General features: G+C 49.2%; 1 protein-coding gene across 1 annotated transcript; it reads left to right on the forward strand.

Annotated features, from left to right (window-relative positions):
* The first annotated feature begins 3,130 nt into the window (after nt 1–3,130).
* On the forward strand, nt 3,131–20,390 carry ELP6 (elongator acetyltransferase complex subunit 6). The gene is made up of 7 exons (XM_011981032.1): nt 3,131–3,348; nt 5,644–5,722; nt 6,631–6,701; nt 11,147–11,265; nt 13,427–13,628; nt 17,582–17,728; nt 19,829–20,390. The coding sequence occupies exons 1-7, from the start codon at nt 3,295–3,297 to the stop codon at nt 19,955–19,957; spliced, it is 801 nt and encodes a 266-aa protein (XP_011836422.1). The 5' UTR covers nt 3,131–3,294; the 3' UTR covers nt 19,958–20,390.
* The last annotated feature ends 257 nt before the right edge of the window (nt 20,391–20,647 follow it).

Here is a 20,647-nt window from a genome sequence, read left to right on the forward strand (position 1 = left end):
CACAGAGCAGCAGCCTCGATTTCCATCCCAGGTGCAGAGCTTCAGCTAACGATTACATTCTACATCTATCTTAACAACTTGCAGTTTCCAGAGAAACGACCCTGGGTCCCCTTTGCAGTCCACGCCAGAGTAGGACGCCTCCATACACAGCTGTGCTGTGCTTTCAGCATATCAAACACCGCTTCACTTAAATTTCACCTGAATTCGATTCTTTGCCAAATCATGTAACAATTCTCTTTTATTTTAGTGACTGTCAATAAACTTGACTTTGGTTGAACTACAGGTTTGTCCACTGAACTGAGGCTGATTGGGCTAGAACAAAACTATATACGGTATAATAGATACAAACCTTATGAAAAAAAAAAGCAAGGAAAAAGAAGTGTTCGAAAAGGGACAGTTTGTGATTTAAGTAAGGTGCTCAGGGAAGGCCTCACGAATAAAGTGACATCTGAACAAAGACCTGAAGGAAGTGGGGAATTTTAAAATCAGCTGAATATCTGGGAAAAGGGGCATTCCAGGAAGAGGGAAGAGTTAGTGCAAAGGCTCTGAGGACAGGAATACAGGGCGTGTTGCAACCACACTTTTTTTTTTTTTTTTTTTACGAAGTCTCGCACTGCTGCCCAGGCTAGAGTGCAATGACACGATCTCCGCTGACTGCAACCTCCGCCTCCCGGGTTCAAGCGATTCTACTGGCTCAGCCTCCCGAGTGGCTGGAATTACAGGCACCCCCCACCACGCCCGGCTAATTTTTTGTATTTGTAATAGAGAAGGGGTTTCACTATGTTGGCCAGGCTGGTCTGCGAACTCCTGACCTCTTGATCCCTCCGTCTTGGCCTCCCAAAGTGCTCGGATTACAGGCGTGAGCCACTGCGCCCGGCCGCAAACACCCTTTCTCTGTGAGACCCACCCTGACAACCTCTTTAATTCTGAAACCTACCTTGCCCCCATTGTTACTCCCCAATCCCGCTTTGCTTTCCTCCACTTAACTTTTCAAGATATAATTCCGTGTCGGCCGGGCGTGGTGGCTCATGCCTGTAATCCCAGCACTTTGGGAGGCCGAGGCGGGTGGATCATGAGGTCGGGAGATCCAGACCATCCTGGCTAACACGGTGAAACCCCGTCTCTACTAAAAATACAAAATATTAGCCAGGTGTGGTGCCGGGCACCTGTAGTCCCAGCTACTCCGAAGGCTGAGGCAGGAGAATTGCGTGAACCCGTGAGGTGGAGCTTGCAGTGAGCTGAGATCCGGCCACAGCACTCCAGCCTGGGCGACAGAGCGAGACTCCGTCTCAAAAAATAAATAAATAAATAAATAAATAAATAAATAAAAATAATAAATGATAATAATTAAAAAAATAATAATTTCCTGTCCTTTGTTTTCGTTTACCGATGAGCCCAAGCTCCCAGGAGTGTGGGGCATACAGAGGGCGCCTGACAGCCACGTGTGGAGGAAAGGAGGCCCGGGGCTGGGCAGAGAGCGAAGCCAAGGTTAGGAGAATACTCGGTCGCATGGAGCTTTGGGGGCCACTGGGAGGGCTCGGGCGCCAGGCCGATCTGCGCGGAATGAGCCGCCACAGGCCGCTGGCAGTCCTACAGAGAAGCCCATCGTTTCCAACTACCTGGGACTCCACGCACGTCTATGCGCTTGCGCAGCGGCCCCATCCAGACACCCGCCTCATTGGCTGTGGCTGGCTCGCAAAAGTGGCGTTGCGCATGCGCGCTTCTTTGCGTGAGGCAGGCTGTCTGGTGCGTTTAAGCCTCCATAGTCTTTGCAGCACCCCGGGTTCTTCTCCAGAGTGTTAGTCCCAGGAGCTCGGAATGTTCGTGGAACTTAATAACTTGCTTAACACCACCCCCGACAGGGCGGAGCAGGTAAGAGGTCCCGCGGCCCGGAAGGGGGCGGGACCTGGCAGGGCGGCGGAATACTGCATCCGGGAGGCGGTGCGCACGACCCCAGGAAATGGCGCGACGACCCGGCACGGGGCACCTGGGAGTTGCAGTCCGCAGAGAGTTGACCCAGGGATTGGACTGTAGACTTGGACCCGCCGAAGGTGGGCTTCTGGGCCATCTCGTATATTCTCAAAGGCCGTACGTGCCCTTAAAAGTCTCTGGGAAGCGACCGGGCTCGGTGGCTCACGCCTGTAATCCCAGCAGTTTAGGAGGCCGAGGGGGATGGATCATCTCAGGTCAGGAGTTCGAGACCAGTCTGGCCAACATGTTGAAACTCCGTCTCTAGGAAAAATACAAAAATTAGCCGGGCGTGGTGGCGCATGCCTGTAATCCCAGCTACTTGGGAGGCTGAGACAGGAGAATAGCTTGAACCCGGGAGGCGGAGGTTGCAGTGACCTGAGATCTCGCCAGCCACCGCACTCCAGCCTGGGCGACAGAGCGGGACTCCGTCTCAAAAAAAAAGTCCCCGGGAAGCATGGCCGACAGGGGGGTTGGATTATATTCACGGACGTGAACTGGGGCGCCCTGTGCGTGTTCACTGGGGTGGGGGTCTGGCTCATGCCTGTAATCCCAGCACTTTGGGAGGCCGAGGCGGGTGGATCATGAGGTCGGGAGATCCAGACCATCCTGGCTAACACGGTGAAACCCCGTCTCTACTAAAAATACAAAATATTAGCCAGGTGTGGTGCCGGGCACCTGTAGTCCCAGCTACTCCGAAGGCTGAGGCAGGAGAATTGCGTGAACCCGTGAGGTGGAGCTTGCAGTGAGCTGAGATCCGGCCACAGCACTCCAGCCTGGGCGACAGAGCGAGACTCCGTCTCAAAAAATAAATAAATAAATAAATAAATAAATAAAAATAATAAATGATAATAATTAAAAAAATAATAATTTCCTGTCCTTTGTTTTCGTTTACCGATGAGCCCAAGCTCCCAGGAGTGTGGGGCATACAGAGGGCGCCTGACAGCCACGTGTGGAGGAAAGGAGGCCCGGGGCTGGGCAGAGAGCGAAGCCAAGGTTAGGAGAATACTCGGTCGCATGGAGCTTTGGGGGCCACTGGGAGGGCTCGGGCGCCAGGCCGATCTGCGCGGAATGAGCCGCCACAGGCCGCTGGCAGTCCTACAGAGAAGCCCATCGTTTCCAACTACCTGGGACTCCACGCACGTCTATGCGCTTGCGCAGCGGCCCCATCCAGACACCCGCCTCATTGGCTGTGGCTGGCTCGCAAAAGTGGCGTTGCGCATGCGCGCTTCTTTGCGTGAGGCAGGCTGTCTGGTGCGTTTAAGCCTCCATAGTCTTTGCAGCACCCCGGGTTCTTCTCCAGAGTGTTAGTCCCAGGAGCTCGGAATGTTCGTGGAACTTAATAACTTGCTTAACACCACCCCCGACAGGGCGGAGCAGGTAAGAGGTCCCGCGGCCCGGAAGGGGGCGGGACCTGGCAGGGCGGCGGAATACTGCATCCGGGAGGCGGTGCGCACGACCCCAGGAAATGGCGCGACGACCCGGCACGGGGCACCTGGGAGTTGCAGTCCGCAGAGAGTTGACCCAGGGATTGGACTGTAGACTTGGACCCGCCGAAGGTGGGCTTCTGGGCCATCTCGTATATTCTCAAAGGCCGTACGTGCCCTTAAAAGTCTCTGGGAAGCGACCGGGCTCGGTGGCTCACGCCTGTAATCCCAGCAGTTTAGGAGGCCGAGGGGGATGGATCATCTCAGGTCAGGAGTTCGAGACCAGTTTGGCCAACATGTTGAAACTCCGTCTCTAGGAAAAATACAAAAATTAGCCGGGCGTGGTGGCGCATGCCTGTAATCCCAGCTACTTGGGAGGCTGAGACAGGAGAATAGCTTGAACCCGGGAGGCGGAGGTTGCAGTGACCTGAGATCTCGCCAGCCACCGCACTCCAGCCTGGGCGACAGAGCGGGACTCCGTCTCAAAAAAAAAGTCCCCGGGAAGCATGGCCGACAGGGGGGTTGGATTATATTCACGGACGTGAACTGGGGCGCCCTGTGCGTGTTCACTGGGGTGGGGGTCCCAGGCGCTCAGAGGAGACTGCGGAATAGGCCTGAGAGGAGAGGGGAGTTCGTATCGCCGCTGTCTTCATAGGCGAGCTTCCTAACCGCCCCCTAGCCCCGGAGCAATCGGCACATTGTCTTGAACGCTGCTGTTCTTACTCTTCCTCTTTGTGGTCTCTAATAGAACTGTTAGAAGCTGGACGTAGCAAACATTGGCTTGGACTAAGTCAGTCTTTGGCACCCCAGGCTGGCATGTTCTCTTCACACTCTGGGGCACCTTGAAACCTTTCACATTTTAACGTAGGAGTAACCTCTTTCAGGAGCGTATCTTCTGGCTTATTCTTTTTTTTTTTTTCTTTTTCTGATGGAGTCTCGCTCCGTCGCCCGGGCTGGAGTGCACTGGCGCTATCTCGGCTCCCTGCAGCCTCACCTCCTGGGTTCAAGTGATTCTCCTTATTCAGCCTCCCAAGTAGCTGGGATTACAGGCATGCGCTACCACACCCAGCTAATTACTCGGCTAATTTTTTTTTTTGTATTTTTTGTTAGAGACGGGGTTTCACCATGTTGGCCAGGCCGGTCTCGAACTCCTGACCTCAGGTGATCCGCCTGCCTCTGCCTCCCAAAGTGCTGGGATTACAGGCGTGAGCCACCACGCTTGGCCTGGTTTATTCATAATCTTTGTCTTCCTAATGAAATGGTAAACTCCTTTTCAATGGCAACCAGGATACTATGTGTCTAAAGCCTTTTTATGATCCCATAGTGCCAAATTGTAGCTTTCAATAGATCCTTGTGGATTTTAGTTGCCAGGCAGTTATTGTCCAGATGACTCTGATTACCTTGCCAGTTACCACTGGCACTTCCAAAGTCAGCCTAGGGCCAGATGAGAGAATGGAGTATTCAAGTGGGCACCAGGAAATGACAGCACCAGGGGTAACCCTGAAGGTCTGACGGTGTGAGCTTTCATATTTTATAAGTGAAAAAACCTGAAGCCCAGAGAAGTTAGGCATTTGTGGAAGGTCACACGGCAAGGAGGTGGAATGCATGATATCACTTGATCCTGACCTTCCCTGTCACTGACAGAAATAGAGGTGAGTGGAGTGGGACAGCCAGGCTCTGCAGAGACCACCCTTAGAGGTCTTTCTAGAGCTCTCCATGATCAGGCCTCTGAAGCAGGGCCATTGGGTGAACTTTGTTATCAGACATCTCTATCAACAACTGCTTCTTCTTCCCTTCTCCCTCACCCTACAGAATAGAATTGGCATCAGAATATAAAGTAGTTGGCGGGGAGGCCTTTTGAAGGCCTCTTCCAGTCCTAGCAATCTGATTTTCATTGGAGTCTCATGGTAAAACATCCTTTGTTCAGGATCCAATTCTTCCTAAGACTGGTTCCTGAATTACTAACATGAGAAGTGAGGAAGAGAAATTATTTTATTCTCTGTTTGCTTTGAGGAGATGGAGTCTGAGATATGCCTGCCTAAGTAACAATAAGTGATAACTTTAATCATGGATTTTCCATAATTTTGACTTATTTTCATCTTTTCAGGGTACCTTAGCATATATATCATTAAAAAAATAAACTCTTCAGGTGTAGGAATTTAGGTGTGGACACAATTGACTAGATTTCTACACTAAGCTGACCTCTTTCCAGGGAGTCTAACCTTTTTGTGTTCCTCGTAACTTTTAGGGGAAACTGACTCTACTCTGTGATGCCAAGACAGATGGGAGTTTCCTTGTACACCACTTTCTCTCCTTCTACCTCAAAGGTATGGGACTCATTGATGCTGTAGAAAACAAACCCAAGATGGGTGCAGAAGTAATAAAAACCAAAACTATTTAAGGAAGCAATAACAGCATTTACAAGCCAAGCCTTGGTGTTGGGATACCTAGGGGGGCTATTTTATGAGGATAACAGATCACTGGGCCATCTCGTTCCTTCCCCAGCCCTGCCAAAGAGTGGCGTGTGCTCACTGTTTCTGTGTCCTACCTTCCGCTTCTCCACCTACTGTGTGGACGTTGCCTCACTGAGGTCTTATGTGGCCTCTGATTTTGTTGCTCTCTGGTCTTTGTGTATCTCGAGGTCTCTGGGCACTCGACCCCATTGACACTTTGTCCTGGCAGTAGATGCTTCCTAAAGAACGTGGCTGCTGCATGGCTGGGCGTAATGGCTCATATCTATAATCTCAGCATTCAGGAGACCCAGGCGGAAGGATGATCTGTGGCCAGCAGTTCGAGACCAGCCTGGGCAATATAGGGAGACCCTGTCTCTACAAAAAAATGCAAAAATTAGCTGGGCACACCTATAGTTCCAGCTACTCGGGAGGCTGAGGTGGGCAGATCACTTGAGGCCAGAGAAGTTGAGGCTGCAGTGAGCCATGATTGTGCCACTCTAGCCTGGACAACAGAGCGAGCTCAAATAATAATAATAATAAGAAGAAGAAGAAGAAGAAGAAGTACCTAGTACTACGTCTAACAGAAATATATCTTAGAATCAGCAAAATAAGATATAACTGTTAAGAAAAAAAGTACATCTTAGAATCAAATTGCGTATGTCGGGTTGCAGAGCCTCTGGGTCTCTAGATTTGCCTCAGTGCTTTTGTTTCCAGAGGTATGAAATCAGTAAGACTGATTGTAACCAGAGGATTTATTTAAAATCAATTGTTTTGTTTTCTAGCTAATTGTAAAGTCTGCTTTGTGGCACTCTTCCAGTCCTTCAGCCACTACAATATCGTGGGACAGAAGCTGGTAAATATTTTGGAGTTCCATGGTGAGGTCCCTGAGTGAGTGTGTGTGTCACACATGGTCTAAAGCTGGGCTTTCCTATTTGCATTGTACAGAACTTAGCAAAAGAGGGACTAAAGAAATATTGAGCCGGGCACGGTGGCTCACGCCTGTAATCCCAGCACTTTGGGAGGCCCAGGTGGACGGATCACGAGGTCAAGAGATCGAGACCATTCTGGCCAACATCGTGAAACCCCGTCTCTACTAAAAATATAAAAATTAGCTGGGCATGGTGGCACGTACACGTAGTCCCAACTACTCGGGAGGCTGAGGCAGGAAAATTGCTTGTACCCGGGAGCCAGAGGTTGCAGTGACCCGAGATCGCACTCCAGTCTGGCGACAGAGCAAGACTCTGTCTCAAAAAAAAAAAGAAAGAAAGAAATCTTGGGATCCTGAACCCCTTATTTGAAGGGCTGAGGTAGCATCTCAGCATTAATTGAGACTTATTGAGACTTTGTAGAACCAGACCTGCTGTTTGTAGATGTTAATTAATCAAACCCTTCTCTACTCATTCTGGACCAGTTAAGGTTTTATCCTTCTCCATTTGAGTTTTGATTTTCGTCCTCCTTGGTTGGAGATCACACTTTGGTCTGCTGCTAAACTGGATGCCTCCCATTGTCTTTTCCTAAGTCTAGCGCTTCAGACCCCAATGTGGGGAGAGGGACTTTCGTTTCCTGCCCCTCACCACATCATACACAGGGGCAAGAATAAGATGGCCAAGAGGCTGATGAACTTCCTGACCTAGCCTGGGCCATTACCTGTGACTAGGTGGACTTCACTGCCTGAGAATGGAAGCTGAAGGGCTGTTTTTTGGTTTTTTTTTGGACAGGCCAGGCTTAGAGAGGGAGAGAACTGGGCTACTCTTCAGCAGTGATCTTTAAAATGCCAGTCTTGGACTGGGCGCAGTGGCTTATGCCTGTAATCACAGCACTTTGGGAGGCCGAGGTGGGCAGATCACCTGAGGTCAGGAGTTTGAGACCAGCCTGGCCAACATAGCAAAACCCCATCTCTACTAAAAATACAAAAATTATCTGGGCAGTTGGCGTGTGCCTGTAGAGTGACACACCTTTTCAATAAAAAAAGGAAAAAAAAATATCTCCCAGAGATGCAATTACCCCGCCCCGCCCCCCGCAAGATATAAGCAAATCAAGTCCAGAAATGTATAAGAAGAACTATACACCTCACTTGGGTTTATTACAATTTTGCAAAGCCGGTTCAGCATTTGAAAATCAGCTATTGTAATCCACCATCTCAATAGGCTAAAGAAACAAATTCATATGATGATACCACTTAATGCGGAAAAAGCATTTGACAAAACCTAAGACCTAGTCACTATAAAAATTCTTGGCTGCCAGGGGTGGTGGCTCATGCCTTTAATCTTAACACTTTGGGATCATCTCACTCATGGGGCGTGCATTCCACTCATTTATTTCTCAGAGGATCCAGACGTGGTGGCTCACGCCTATAATCCCAGCTACTTGGGAGGCTGAGGCATGAGAAGCACTTGAACCCGGGAGGCGGAAATTGCAGCGAGCCAAGATCGCACCACTGCACTCCAGCCTTGGCAAAAGAGCAAGACTCCATCTCAATACATACATACATAAAAATAAAAAAAAATAAAATCCAGTCTTACTATTGGACCAAGTCACTGCCTCTTTCTCTGTTGGGCAGAAGCAAATGAGGAGGTGAGAGAATGGTAGGTTCTTTCTTTCCCATCCTTTGCAGAGAAGGGAGAACTTCTTGTGTTAGACATCAGGGCAGGAGCCCAGGGAGAACAGTCAGGATGTAAAGAAAACATGTTGCATTCCAGGGCTCTGTAGCATGGCTTTATGGCCACTGGATCTGTTTCAGGATGAGACAGCTGTGTGTTCGCATGTCTAAACTGGCTACTTTTTCTTTTACCTTTGAATGATAATCAGCACAGCAGGAATGGCATGCACAGTACTTGGCATGTGAAGTACTGGAGCGTGAGCTTCTATACTCATGGCATATTGTTGCACTTACATAAATAGACTGGTAGTGAGCAAGAGCAAGGGTGATACGATCAGGAGTCTTTCTCTGTCAGCTGCAGCTATCAGAACAAATGGTGTTGGACATTGGAAGACCCTGGGCATTTTGTGTGTGAATGAGCAGTTGAGACCTGATGTAGGGGCATGGAAAGTCTAAAGAGTTACATGTTGCCTCTTTCTTTCTTGCCTTTTTTTTTTTTTTTTTTTCTTTTTTAGAGAACGGGTCTCCTTATGTTGCCCAGACTGGTCTTAAACTCCTAAGCTCAAGGGATCCTCCTGCCTCAGCCTCCCAAAGTGCTGGGATTGCAGGTGTGAGCCACCACGCTGAGCTCCATGTGACCTGTTTCTGCACAGGTGGAGCAGTGGGTTGCACATTTAGAATGCATCACTATCCCTGGGTGTTTGTTGAGCTGGACATCCTGAGCTGTGCCCTTGTTCTGGAATTAGACCCAGGGATCTGCTTTTGGTTTTTTTGAGACAGAGTTTCACTCTTGTTGCCCAGGCTGGAGTGCAATGGCATGATCTCGGCTCGCCATAACCTCTGCTTCCCCGGTTCAAGTGATTCTCTTGCCTCAGTTTCCCAAGTAGCTGGGCTTACAGGCATGTGCTACCATACCTGGCTAATTTTGAATTTTCATAGAGACAGGATTTTGCCATGTTGTCCAGGCTGGTCTCGAACTCCTGACCTCAGGTGATCTACCTGCCTCGGCCTCCCAAAGTGTTGGGATTACAGGCGTGAACCACCATGCCCGGCCAGGAATCTACATTTTAATCAGGCATCTTAAAGGATTTCTTAATCGGATGGTAGTTCATGAACCATATTTAAGAAGTCCTTGAGGCCAGGCGCAGTGGCTCACACCTGTAATCCCAGCACTTTTTGAGGCAGGTGGATCACTTGAGGCCAGGAGTTTAAGACCAGCCTGGTCAGTATGGCGAAACCCTGTTTCTACTAAAAATAAAAACATTAGGCTGGGTGCGGTGGCTCATGCCTATAATCCCAGCACTTTGGGAGGCCAAGGCGGGTGGATCACCTGAGTTTGGCAGTTCGAGACCAGCCTGACCAACATGGAGAAACCCCGTCTCTACTAAAAATACAAAAATCAGCTGGGTGTGGTTGCACATACTTGTAATCCCAGCTACTCAGGAGGCTGAGGCAGGAGAATTGCTTGAACCCAAGAGGCAGAGGTTGCAGTGAGCCAAGATCGTACCATTGCACTCCAGCCTGGGTAACGAGTGAAACTCCATCTCAAAAAATAAATGAATAAATAAATAAATAAATAAATAAAAAGTAGCCAGATATGGTGGCACACACCTGTAATCCCAGCTACTCAGGAGGTTGAGGCACAAGAATCGCTTGAACCTGGGAGGCAGAGGTTGCAGTGAGCCGAGATTGCATTACTGCACTCCAGCCTAGGCAATAGAGTGAGACTATGTCTCAAAAAAAAAAAAAAAAAAAAGAAAGTCCTTGAGCTTCAGGTCAGTGACAAGTAAAAAAAGAAAAGGAAAAAAAAAAAAGTCCTGGTCTGAGCAGGGATATGCATACTAAATTTCTGCGTCCCATTTTTTGTGGTTTTTTTTTTTTTTTTTTTTTTTTTTGTGGGATGGAGTTTCACTCTCGTCACCCAGGCTGGAGTGCAATGGTGCGATCTCGGCTCACTGCAACCTCCACCTCCCAGTTCAAGCAATCCTCCTGTCTTAGTCTCCTGAGTAGCTGGGATTGCAGGCACCTGCCACCACCCCTAGCTAATTTTTGTATTTTTTGTAGAGATGGTGTTTCACCATGTTGGCCAGACTAGTGTCGAACTCCTGACCTCAAGTGATCTGCCCCTTGGCCTCCCAAAGTGCTGGGGTTATTGGCATGAGCCACCATGCCCAGCCTAGGTTTTTGTTTTTTGTGTCTTTTTGAGACAGAGTTTCGCTCTGTTGCTCAGGCTGGAGTGCAGCAGCATGATCATGGCTCACTGCAGCCTTGACCTGCTGGGCACACGTGATCCTCCTACCTCAGCCTCCTGAGTTGCTGAGACTACAGGTGCAAACTGCCACACTTGGCTAATTTTTTTAAATTTTTTTTTGTAGAGACGAGATCTTGCCATGTTGTCCGGGCTGGTCTCAAACTCCTGGGCTCAAACGATCCACCTGCCTCAGCCTCCCAAGTAGCTGGGACTCCAGGCATGTGCCACCATGCCTGGCTAGTTTTTCTTTTAATGTGACAATTAAATGGAAATATACATCTGAAAACAGATGGGGGATTGTGGGTTGGGAGCACCCAGGGGAATGAAGACAGGCCTGTACATTGGGTGATCAGATACACTTCTGCCACGTTTGGAAGGTGTCTTGTGCCCTCTTGCAAGCTGGCATCTAGTCTGATGGGCACAGTAACTCACTGTTTGTCATGTTTAGGGTGTCAACCTGACTGTGGCGCGGGAGCGTGGGCAGCTTGTGTTCCTCGAGGGACTGAAGTCCGCAGTGGACGTCTTTTTCCAGACTCAAGAGGAGCCACATCCCCTGCAGTTTCTCAGGTCAGTCAGCCTGCAGCCCAGCCCGGAAGCACACACGTGGCAGGTGGGCCCAGACAGGGTTCCTGGTTGCTGTGTGATTCCTTCTTATTGTGCAGGAAAATGGAACTGGCTTCAGGGGACAGACACTTCATCTGGTGTTGCAGCATTATCAAATGCTGGCTCTTATCCTGGGGCTGAGGGTGGACATTTGTCCCCAAAGCTATAGAGAGGATCATTTGCTGGAAGGATGGCAGAACAATATGCTTTGCTGTGTTTTCCAGCCCTGGCTTAGAGCCCTAGTATACACCTGAGCTCTGCGACAGCGGAAACTCTGCAATGGCAAACTATGGGCTATGGGTCAGCTGCCTGTTTTTGTAAATAAATGTGTTTTGTTTCATATTTTTTAAATTGTCTTTTTTAATATTCTTTTTTTAAATTTATTTTTTGTAAATAAAATTTTACTGGAATACAGCCACGTTCATTTGTTTGCATGTTGTCCCTGGCTGTTTTTGCATTACAGCAACAAATAGAGTTGAGTAGTCAGGACAGAGACCATATGACCTGCAAGTCTAAAATATTTACTCTTCAGACATTTAAGAAAAAGTTTTTCCCCTGGTTTGGTATTCAGCGTCACAGGCCTGAGATTGGTTTTCCTGCTTTTCCTTCTTTCTGAACATTGGCCACAAACATAGCTCTGTGAAGACTCCCTGCTTGGCTGCTGTTCTTCCTCCACTACAAAGCGGTCCACACATTAACTTCCCCCGACCACCTTATCTCTCAGACACACACACGCTTATGTGGTGGCTGTGAGGCCATGTTTCCTGACCCTGTGTGTGACCTCACATACACCCCTTAGCATCTCTGACTTGGGGTTTCCTCATTTGAAGGCAGGGGCTGGTTACACCTCATCCCAAGATATGGGGAGATGTCCTCATTGTTAGTGAAAATAACGCAATGCCAGGGGCTCATCCCCGGAGCATAAGGCAGTAGGCCAGTTGCCCTGGGCCCTGTGCTCTGTTCCTCCACTCATTGCTGAGAAATAATGGCTAGGGGTAGTCACTAGAGAAGGCAGAGATAGTCAATCTGGCTTGTGTCAGAAACAGGTCAAATCTGTTACGTATACAGAAGCCCTTAGGCCACTGCCACTGACCATCAGGGCATCTGAGTTGCTGTTTAACTTCTTATTTCATTATTTTTTTGAGACAGGGTCTTGCTCTGTTGTCCAGGCTGGAGTGCAGTGGTACACACACGGCTCACTGCAAACTCGACCTCCTGGGCTCAAGCACTCCTCTCATCTCAGCCTCCAAGTAGCTGGGACTACAGGGGTGTACCACCATGCCTGGTTAATTAAAAAAAAATTTTTTTTGTAGAAATATGGTCCCACTCTGTTGCCTAGGCTATTCTTGAACTCCTGGGCTCAAATGATTCTCCCCCACTGGCCCCCCAAAGTGCTGAGATTATAGGTGCGAGCTACTGTACCTGGCCTGTTTAACTTTTTCTAGCTGTGTATGACCTCCTGGGAAGGCTTCTGCCTGCCCAATCCAGTTATCTTCCAGATGCCTTAAGCTCTTGGGTTGAGAGTCTGTATGGTGTCTCTCTTTTTTCTTTTTTTTTTTTTTGAGATAGAGTCTCATTCTGTTGCCGAGGTTGAAGTGCAATGGGATGATCTCAGTCTTGGCTCACTGCAACTTCACCTCCCAGGTTCAAGCAATTCTCCTGCCTCAGCCTCCTGAGTGGCTGAGATTACAGGTGTGCGCCACCACACCTGGCTAATTTTTGTATTTTTAGTAGAGACAGGGTTTCACCATTGTTGGCCAGGCTGATCTTGAACTCCTCACCTGGAGTGATCCGCCTGCCTCAGCCTCACAAAGTGCTGGGATTACAGGTGTGAACCACCACACCCGACTATGTATGGTGTCTCTTAAGGGCCCTAGGAGCTGTTTATTTTTGTGTCCCCCAGTTTCTAACACAGTGCTTTATACCTAGCAGGCCTCAGGAAATATTTGAATTATTCCTGTACACGTGCATGCCTTTTCTTTCTAACCAGATCATGAACTCTTTGTTGCCAAGAATTGTGATAAAGTTCTTTGTCCCCCTTAGCCCTCTCCTGTGGTGCTACTTGGTTCTTGATAAACATCTGTAGAGAGAGTGAAGTCTGATAACTTTTGTCCTGTCTCTCCAGGGAGGCTAATGCTGGGAACTTGAAACCATTGTTTGAGTTTGTACGGGAGGCCCTGAAGCCAGTAGACGGTGGAGAGGCTCGGTGGACGTACCCGGTGCTGCTGGTGGACGACCTCAGTGTACTCCTGAGCCTGGGCGTGGGGGCGGTGGCTGTGCTAGACTTCATTCACTACTGCAGAGCCACCGTGTGCTGGGAACTAAAGGTACTCATGGAACTGCCTTCTGTGCGCCCACCTGTGACCTCCAAGAACTCAGACAGGTCCAGACCTCGCTTGCTGTGATCTTTTTATTTGCTTGGGGTTTTGGCTTTACTCTGGTAGCGCCAGAAAGCTTTTGCTCCAGCCACCTGCTTTCCCTTACGTGCCGTTGCTGAAAAGTAAAGCCCCCCAAAATAAAGCGATGATCAACATTGCGTTCAGTGGGGCTGGTCACGTGTGGCACTGCTGCAGTCCCAGGTCTGCCAGATATAGCCTGTGTGTCCTGGGGCAAGTTATTATCATCCCTGAGTGTATTTTATAGATCAGCTAAGATAATGAGTATAAGCTACTTTGAAAATTGTAAAGGGCAATACAAGTATAGGATATACAATGTTACCTTGATTACCAAGTTATGAGGGACAAACAGGGATTTCTGCTGTAATAGAGGTTTTAGAGTTTTTGTTTTTGTTTTCTTTTGGTTAGTCAAGTGAAGCAGTGGGAGCAGAGAAGGAACAAAGAAATCTGTAACTGGTTGTGATCAGTTAGGTGTAAATACTGCTGTACTTAATAGCCATAATAGAGTTTTTAACAATAACAATAGGCCAGTCAGTAAAATAGGAATGGCTGTGGTGCCTACCTCGCAGGTACCTGACTACAAGAGGTAAGTGAGATGAAGCTTGTAATATGTCAGCACGGTGTCTGGCCCACAGTAGCACTTGTCATTGTGTAATGGTGTAGCTGGCAGGAACGTGTGGACAGTGGTATGGTGTGGTCAGACTGAGCGTACAGAGCAATGGGAGAGATAAGCTAACTGAGTTAGCCAGGTGTGTGGGTATCCAGCAGTGTGTGTTGAACACCTGTGTGCAAAGTCCTGCCTGGAAGCTCTGTTCAGGGAACTTGTGAGGCCATCCTGGCTACAGCTGCAGAGCCAGGAACCAGGGTAATGCAGAAAGAATGGGAGGAGGAGGAACTGTTAGGGGTGTGGAAGGCACAGTCAGGATTAGGGGTTGAGAGTAAGTAGCCAAAGTCACCTTCTGCAGTCCAGCTGGGTCTGTGATCTGCTACCACCCTCTTTTTGTAAGAATACTTCTTTTAGTTGAAAAAATAAAACTTGGGCATTGTTTTAAAAAGAAAAAGAAGGAAGAAAAGTGCTCTTGCCTCTCTGCCTCCCTCCAACGTGCATCCTTCTTTTTTTTTTTTTTTTTTTTTTTTGAGATGGAGTTGCTCTGTCTCCCGGGCTGGAGTGCAGTGGTGAGATCTCGGCTCACTGCAAGCTCCGCCTCCTGGGTTCATGCATTCTTCTGCCTCAGGCTCCCGAGTAGCTGGGACTACAGGTGCCCACCACCGCGCCCAGCTAATTTTTTTTTTTGTATTTTTAGTAGAGACGGGATTTCACCATGTTGGCCAGGCTGGTCTTGAACTCCTGACCTCAGGTGATCCACCCACCTTGGCCTCCCAAAGTGCTGGGATTACAGGTGTGAGCCACCACGACCAGCTCAACGTGCATCCTTCTAGCCAGTCTGTACAATTATGCACATATTTGGTTTTTTTCTATTTTTTTTTTTTTTTTTTTGAGACGGAGTCTCACTCTGTCGCCCAGGCTGGAGTGCAGTGGCTGGATCTCAGCTCACTGCAAGCTCCGCCTCCCGGGTTCACGCTATTCTCCTGCCTCAGCCTCCGGAGTCGCTGGGACTACAGGCGCCCCGCCTCCTCGCCTGGCTAGTTTTTTGTATTTTTTAGTAGAGACGAGGTTTCACCGTGTTAGCCAGGATGGTCTTGATCTCCTGACCTCGTGATCCATCCGTCTCGGCCTCCCAAAGTGCTGGGATTACAAGCTTGAGCCACCGCACCCGGCCTCTTTTTTCTATATTTTTACTTTTTATAGAGACTTGGTTTCACTATGTTGCCCAGGCTGATCTTGAACTCCTGGGCTCGGGTGATTCCCCTGCCTTGGCTCTCAAAGTATATGCACATATTTGTCTCCCTGCATTTTTCTTCACATTACTGGTAACGTGCCATCCACACTGTTCGCTACTTCTTTTTTTCATTTAGTAATACACAGTGTATTTTGTTGTCCATTGTCCAATAACACATGGATCTGCTTCATTCTTTTCCTTTGTTTCTAGCCTTGATTGATAATTTAATGGCTGTGTAGGTGTCAGTCCCTCGTTTCTGCTGCTCACAGGCCCGCTGCTCTGGGATGAGGGTTTTCTGCTCAAAAGCATGTGTGAGAGCCTCCAGCTAGGCACACGTTTACCCGCCAGTGTGTCTGAAGCAGCAGCTCGAACTTGGCCGACACCACCAGGACTCAGAAGCTGCAGGCACAACGGTTGAGGGTCACATACTCCACCTTCACATGCTCTGCCTCCAGGTCCCACTGCAGTTTCTCCCGGAGTTACTCTGCACTGAGTTCCGTGGCAGCAGTCCAGCTGGGGCCGCAGCCCAGCTGGGGCCGCAGCCCAGCAGGGACAGAACCCCAGCTCAGACCCTGGCCTGGCCACGCTGCTTTGTACCCCTACAGGAGCCATTTATTCTTTTTCTTTTTTAAACTATTTTTTTCTTTTTTTTGAGATGGAGTTTCACTCTTGTTGCCCAGGCTAGAGTGCAGTGGTGCAACCTCAGTGACCTTGGCTCATGCAACCTCCACCTCCCAGGTTCAAGCAATTCTCCTGCCTCAGTCTCCCAAGTAGCTGGGATTACAGGTGCCCACCACCACACCCGGCTAAATTTTTTTTTTTTTTTTTTTGAGATGGAGTCTTGCTCTTTTGCCCAGGCTGGAGTGCAGTGGTGTGATCTCAGCTCACTGCAACCTCTTCCTCCCAGGTTCAAGCAATTCTCCTGCCTCAGCCTCCTGAGTAGCTGGGATTACAGGCACACACCACCATGCCCAGCAAAATTTTGTGTTTTCTTTAGTAGAGACAGGGTTTCACCATGTTGGCCAAGCCGGTTTTGAACTCCTGACCTTGTGATCTGCCCGCCTCAGCCTCCAAAGTGCTGGGATTACAGGCATGAGCCACCATGCCTGGCCGGCTAATTTTTAAAATATTTTTAGTAGAGACGGGATTTCACCATGTTGGCCAGGCTGGTCTTGAACTCCTGACCTCAGGTGATCCACCCACCTTGGCCTCTCAAAGAGCTGGGATTACAGGTGTGAGCCACCATGCCCAGCCTTTTATTACTATTCTTTACAAATAGAGACAGGATCTCACTATGTTGCCCAGGCTGGTATTGAACTCTCTGGCTCAATGATCCTCCTGCCTTGGCCTCCCAAAGTGTTGGGATTACAGGCGTGCACCACTGCGCCCGGCCAGCTTTATTCTTTTTAACAACTGGACAGTATTCCTTTGAAAGGACTTATTATTCAAGCTGTCACTTTTTGGCAGGGTTGACCAAAAAGTCATTTCGGCTTGGCTAACTCCTACTTGCCCTCTGAGATTCAGCTCACGTGTGCTCACCTCCTGACCTGCTCCTCCAGGTTAGAGCAGATGCCTCTTCGTTGTGCTCCCCATACACCTCATGCTTCCCTCTCCCTTGCTCTTATCATCCTGTATTGTCAGCATCTATCTGCTCCTGGGCCCATATCTCTCACTTGTTATTTCTACTGTGGGATCTGGTACACTGTAAGTATTCAGGAACTGTAGATTGAATGAATGGGTGCCTGGCAGGATGGTGACACTTTTAATAACATTCAGGAATTCAGGAGAGTGAGCTAATTTTGAAGACTGTTGGTTTAGATGAAGTGAGCTGAAAATATGGGTTGGCTCATTATGGGTGAGATTGTCCAGTAGATGACTGGAATCAGGGTCTGGGAGCACAGGTAGGGGCTGGCTGTAGCAGCAGCAGGGAGGGTGATCTGTGACAGGATGTGCAGGGGAGTGGAGGCAATGAGAGGCTGGCACTCCCTGACTCTGGGTGTCCCTTCCGGTAAGGAGCAGGCTTCCATCTTGTATCTGATGCAGGGAAACATGGTGATCCTTGTGCACGACAGTGGAGATGTGGAGGATGAGGAGAATAACATCTTGCTGAATGGCGTCAGTCACCAGAGCCACCTGATCCTGCGGGCTGAGGGCCTGGCCACTGGCTTCTGCAGGGATGTGCATGGGCAGGTATGCAGGGGCCTACTGGGCAATGGGCTGCTTGCCCGTGTACCTATGATTCTTGACTGCATAGGGGAGAGTCAGGCCTGAGGGACTGTCTGGTTGGGACATGACTTCAGGTGGAAGGGAAACACTGGAAATTGTGAGACTTCAGGTAATAGACCTGCTCCAGATGGCACTTAGCCTCATGGACCAACACACATATTCCATGGGGATCCCATTTGTGACCAAAGTGGAGCACTCTTAAAGAGGAGACAGCTGTCTACAGTGGAATGCAGGGGCATGCCATCAAGTAACAGCAAAATTTCTCTGCAGTACTGCAGCAGGCGTTGTCTATTCAGGTCAACAATGTTCCTTTTTTTTTTTTAGACAAAGAGTCTTGCTCTGTCGCCTAGGCTGGAGTGCAGTGGTGCGATCTTGGCTCACTGCAACCTCTACCTCCTGGGTTCAAGCAGTTCTCTGCCTCAGCCTTCCAAGCACCTGGGATTACAGGCGATCCACTGCCATGCCTGGCTAATTTTTTTAATATTTTTAGTAGAGACGGGGTTTCATCTTGTTGGCCAGGCTGGTCTTGAACTCCTGACCTTGTGATCCACCCCCGTTTGCCTCCCAAAGTGTTGGGATAACAGGAGTGAGCTACCGTGCCCAGCCTGTTCCTTTTAAAATAATAACTCGGGGCCATGCATAGTGGCTAACGCCTGTAATCCCAACACTTTGGGAGGCCAAGGCAGGCCAGTCACTTGAGGTCAGGAGTTCGAGACCAGCCTGGCCAACATGGTGAAACTCCACCTCTAATAGAAATAGAGAAGTTAGCCAGGCATGGTGGTGCGGGCCTGTAGTCCCAGCTACTTAGGAGACTGAGGCAGGAGAATCGCTTGAACCCAGGAGGCAGAGGTTGCAGTGAGCCAAGATCGCACCACTGCACTCCAGCCTGGGCGACAGAAACTCTGTCTCAAAAAAAGAAAAAAGAGAAACAACCTGGGGAGGCCATACCCATGGACCAGGGTTGCTGCCCCAACTGCTGCCTCTTACTAGAACAATTGGAGTACTTGGGCAGAAACTGAGAGTCCTTCTCTGGGAGGGAAGCTGGATTCTACCCCTCTAAATGGGCTGCCGTGTGGCTCTCTGCCTTCTCAAACTTCTCTTCTGGAGCCACTCCCAAGCCTCCACCACAGCTTCCTGGTTAACTTCATGTTGAGCACTCCTGACCCAGTAAGAGTGGCTAGGAGTCTTGGCCCAGAGTCCTTCAGAGGCAAGGCTGGTAGGTCACACAGAGGACCAAGCCCAGCAGTGCTATGTCTGTAGTGCTGCAGCAGGGCCTGATGAGAAGGTGCTGCTGGGCAGCTGTGGCCTCTCTTCAACCAGACTCCCAGAGCATTGTAGTCAGCGGAAACACCATCAAAACAGGTATCTAGCCTTCCTGGGCCTCTGTATTGAATGTGCAAATTCTAATGGGATTTTCAAAATTAGTCTAGCCCACAAGTACAAAACCATGCTTAGAAAAAAGAACAAAGGGACCGGGTGCAGTGGCTCACGCCTGTAATCCCAGCACTTTGGGAGGCTGAGGTGGGTGGATCACCTGAGGTCAGAGTTCCAGACCAGCCTGGCCAACATAGTGAAACCCCGCCTCTACTAAAAATACAAAAATTAGCTGGGCATGGTAATGCGTACCTGTAATCCAGCTACTTGGGAGGCTGAGGCAGGAGAATCGCTTGAACCCAGGAGGCGGAGGTTGCAATGAGCCAAGATTGCGCCACTGCACTCCAGCCTGGGCAACAGAGTAAGACTCTGCTCAAAATAAAATAAAATAAAATAAAAATACTTTAATGGTCTTCCTTTGAAAGACTTTTTCCTTCCTTCTCCTTTTTGTTTCTCTTTCACATTTTTTGTATTGAGCCAATATGACTACTGTAATGGAGGGGAACCCTTTATTTGTAGTTAGCTGGTGATAGGCTTTATTTTACAAGTTGGCCCCATTACCAGATGGCACGTCTGACTGTCATCTCATAGAGGCCTCAGCTGAATGTCACAGAGAAGCTAGGGTGGGGTTCCCAGTGGAGCAGCTTCCTAGGGTGGTTGCTCCTCTTTCATTCTTCTCTGTCTCTGTAGCTGAGAATCCTGTGGAGGAGACCATCGCAGCCCACAGCTCAGCGGGATCAGAGCCTCACTTACCAGTATAAGATACAGGACAAAAGCGTGTCCTTTTTTGCCAAAGGAATGTCTCCTGCTGTTCTGTGACCTGATTTGGGAGCAGCTGAAGCTACGTAGGACTGTTTTTGGATGTGGAAGATAGAGCAACCTTGCAGGAATGAGTCTTTCTCCTCTGTAGTAGTATTTCGGGCTGGACCGCTGACTCCACTGTGACCAAGGAGAATTGAGTGCTGCAGTGATGGCATGCCTTGGCTGTCCTGGGCCCTGTTCAGAAAACACGACAAGGTACCACGATCCTGCCTCTGCTGAGAGAGAGGCTGGATGCTAGACCCAAGTGAAAGGGGTCCCTTGGAGCCTTTGTTTAAATATGCCTTAGTCCCAGCTGCCCATTTTTGGTTGACATGCCTTTCAGAGCCAGAGAGGGTATAAATGTGCCAGCCAGGAGATGGCACCAGATGGCAGGTGTGCAAGGTGACAACTAGGATAATCATGGCTAGAATAAAGTAAGTTTCCACACTGGGGCTTCCTGTGGGTTGTCTTGTTCAATTTCCATCCTGGAAAGGTACTTCCCCTTTCCCTATGAATCCAGCGAGGAAACAGACCTAGAGAGGTTTGGAAGCACACAGGCTGCACAGCAGGCTGTAAGTAACTGCGCCTCACTCCAAAGTCCACACTTGCTGACTGATAGTCACGCAACCCAGAGGCCGGCTCCCCACCCAAAGGTGGGGACCTTTCACTTCTCCAGTTTCTGTGGTGCCTTGCCTTTGTGCCAACAAA

Source organism: Mandrillus leucophaeus, unplaced genomic scaffold (assembly GCF_000951045.1).
Source record: "Mandrillus leucophaeus isolate KB7577 unplaced genomic scaffold, Mleu.le_1.0 Scaffold22, whole genome shotgun sequence".
Taxonomy (NCBI): Eukaryota; Metazoa; Chordata; class Mammalia; order Primates; family Cercopithecidae; genus Mandrillus; species Mandrillus leucophaeus.

Coding starts and splice junctions, on each gene's coding strand:
- ELP6 (XM_011981032.1), top strand. CDS start 3,295: ATGTTCGTGGAACTTAATAACTTGCTTAACACCACCCCCGACAGGGCG. Junction 5,723..6,630: donor TCTCTCCTTCTACCTCAAAG/GTATGGGACTCA, acceptor TTTGTTTTCTAG/CTAATTGTAAAGTCTGCTTT. Junction 6,702..11,146: donor ATATCGTGGGACAGAAGCTG/GTAAATATTTTG, acceptor TGTCATGTTTAG/GGTGTCAACCTGACTGTGGC.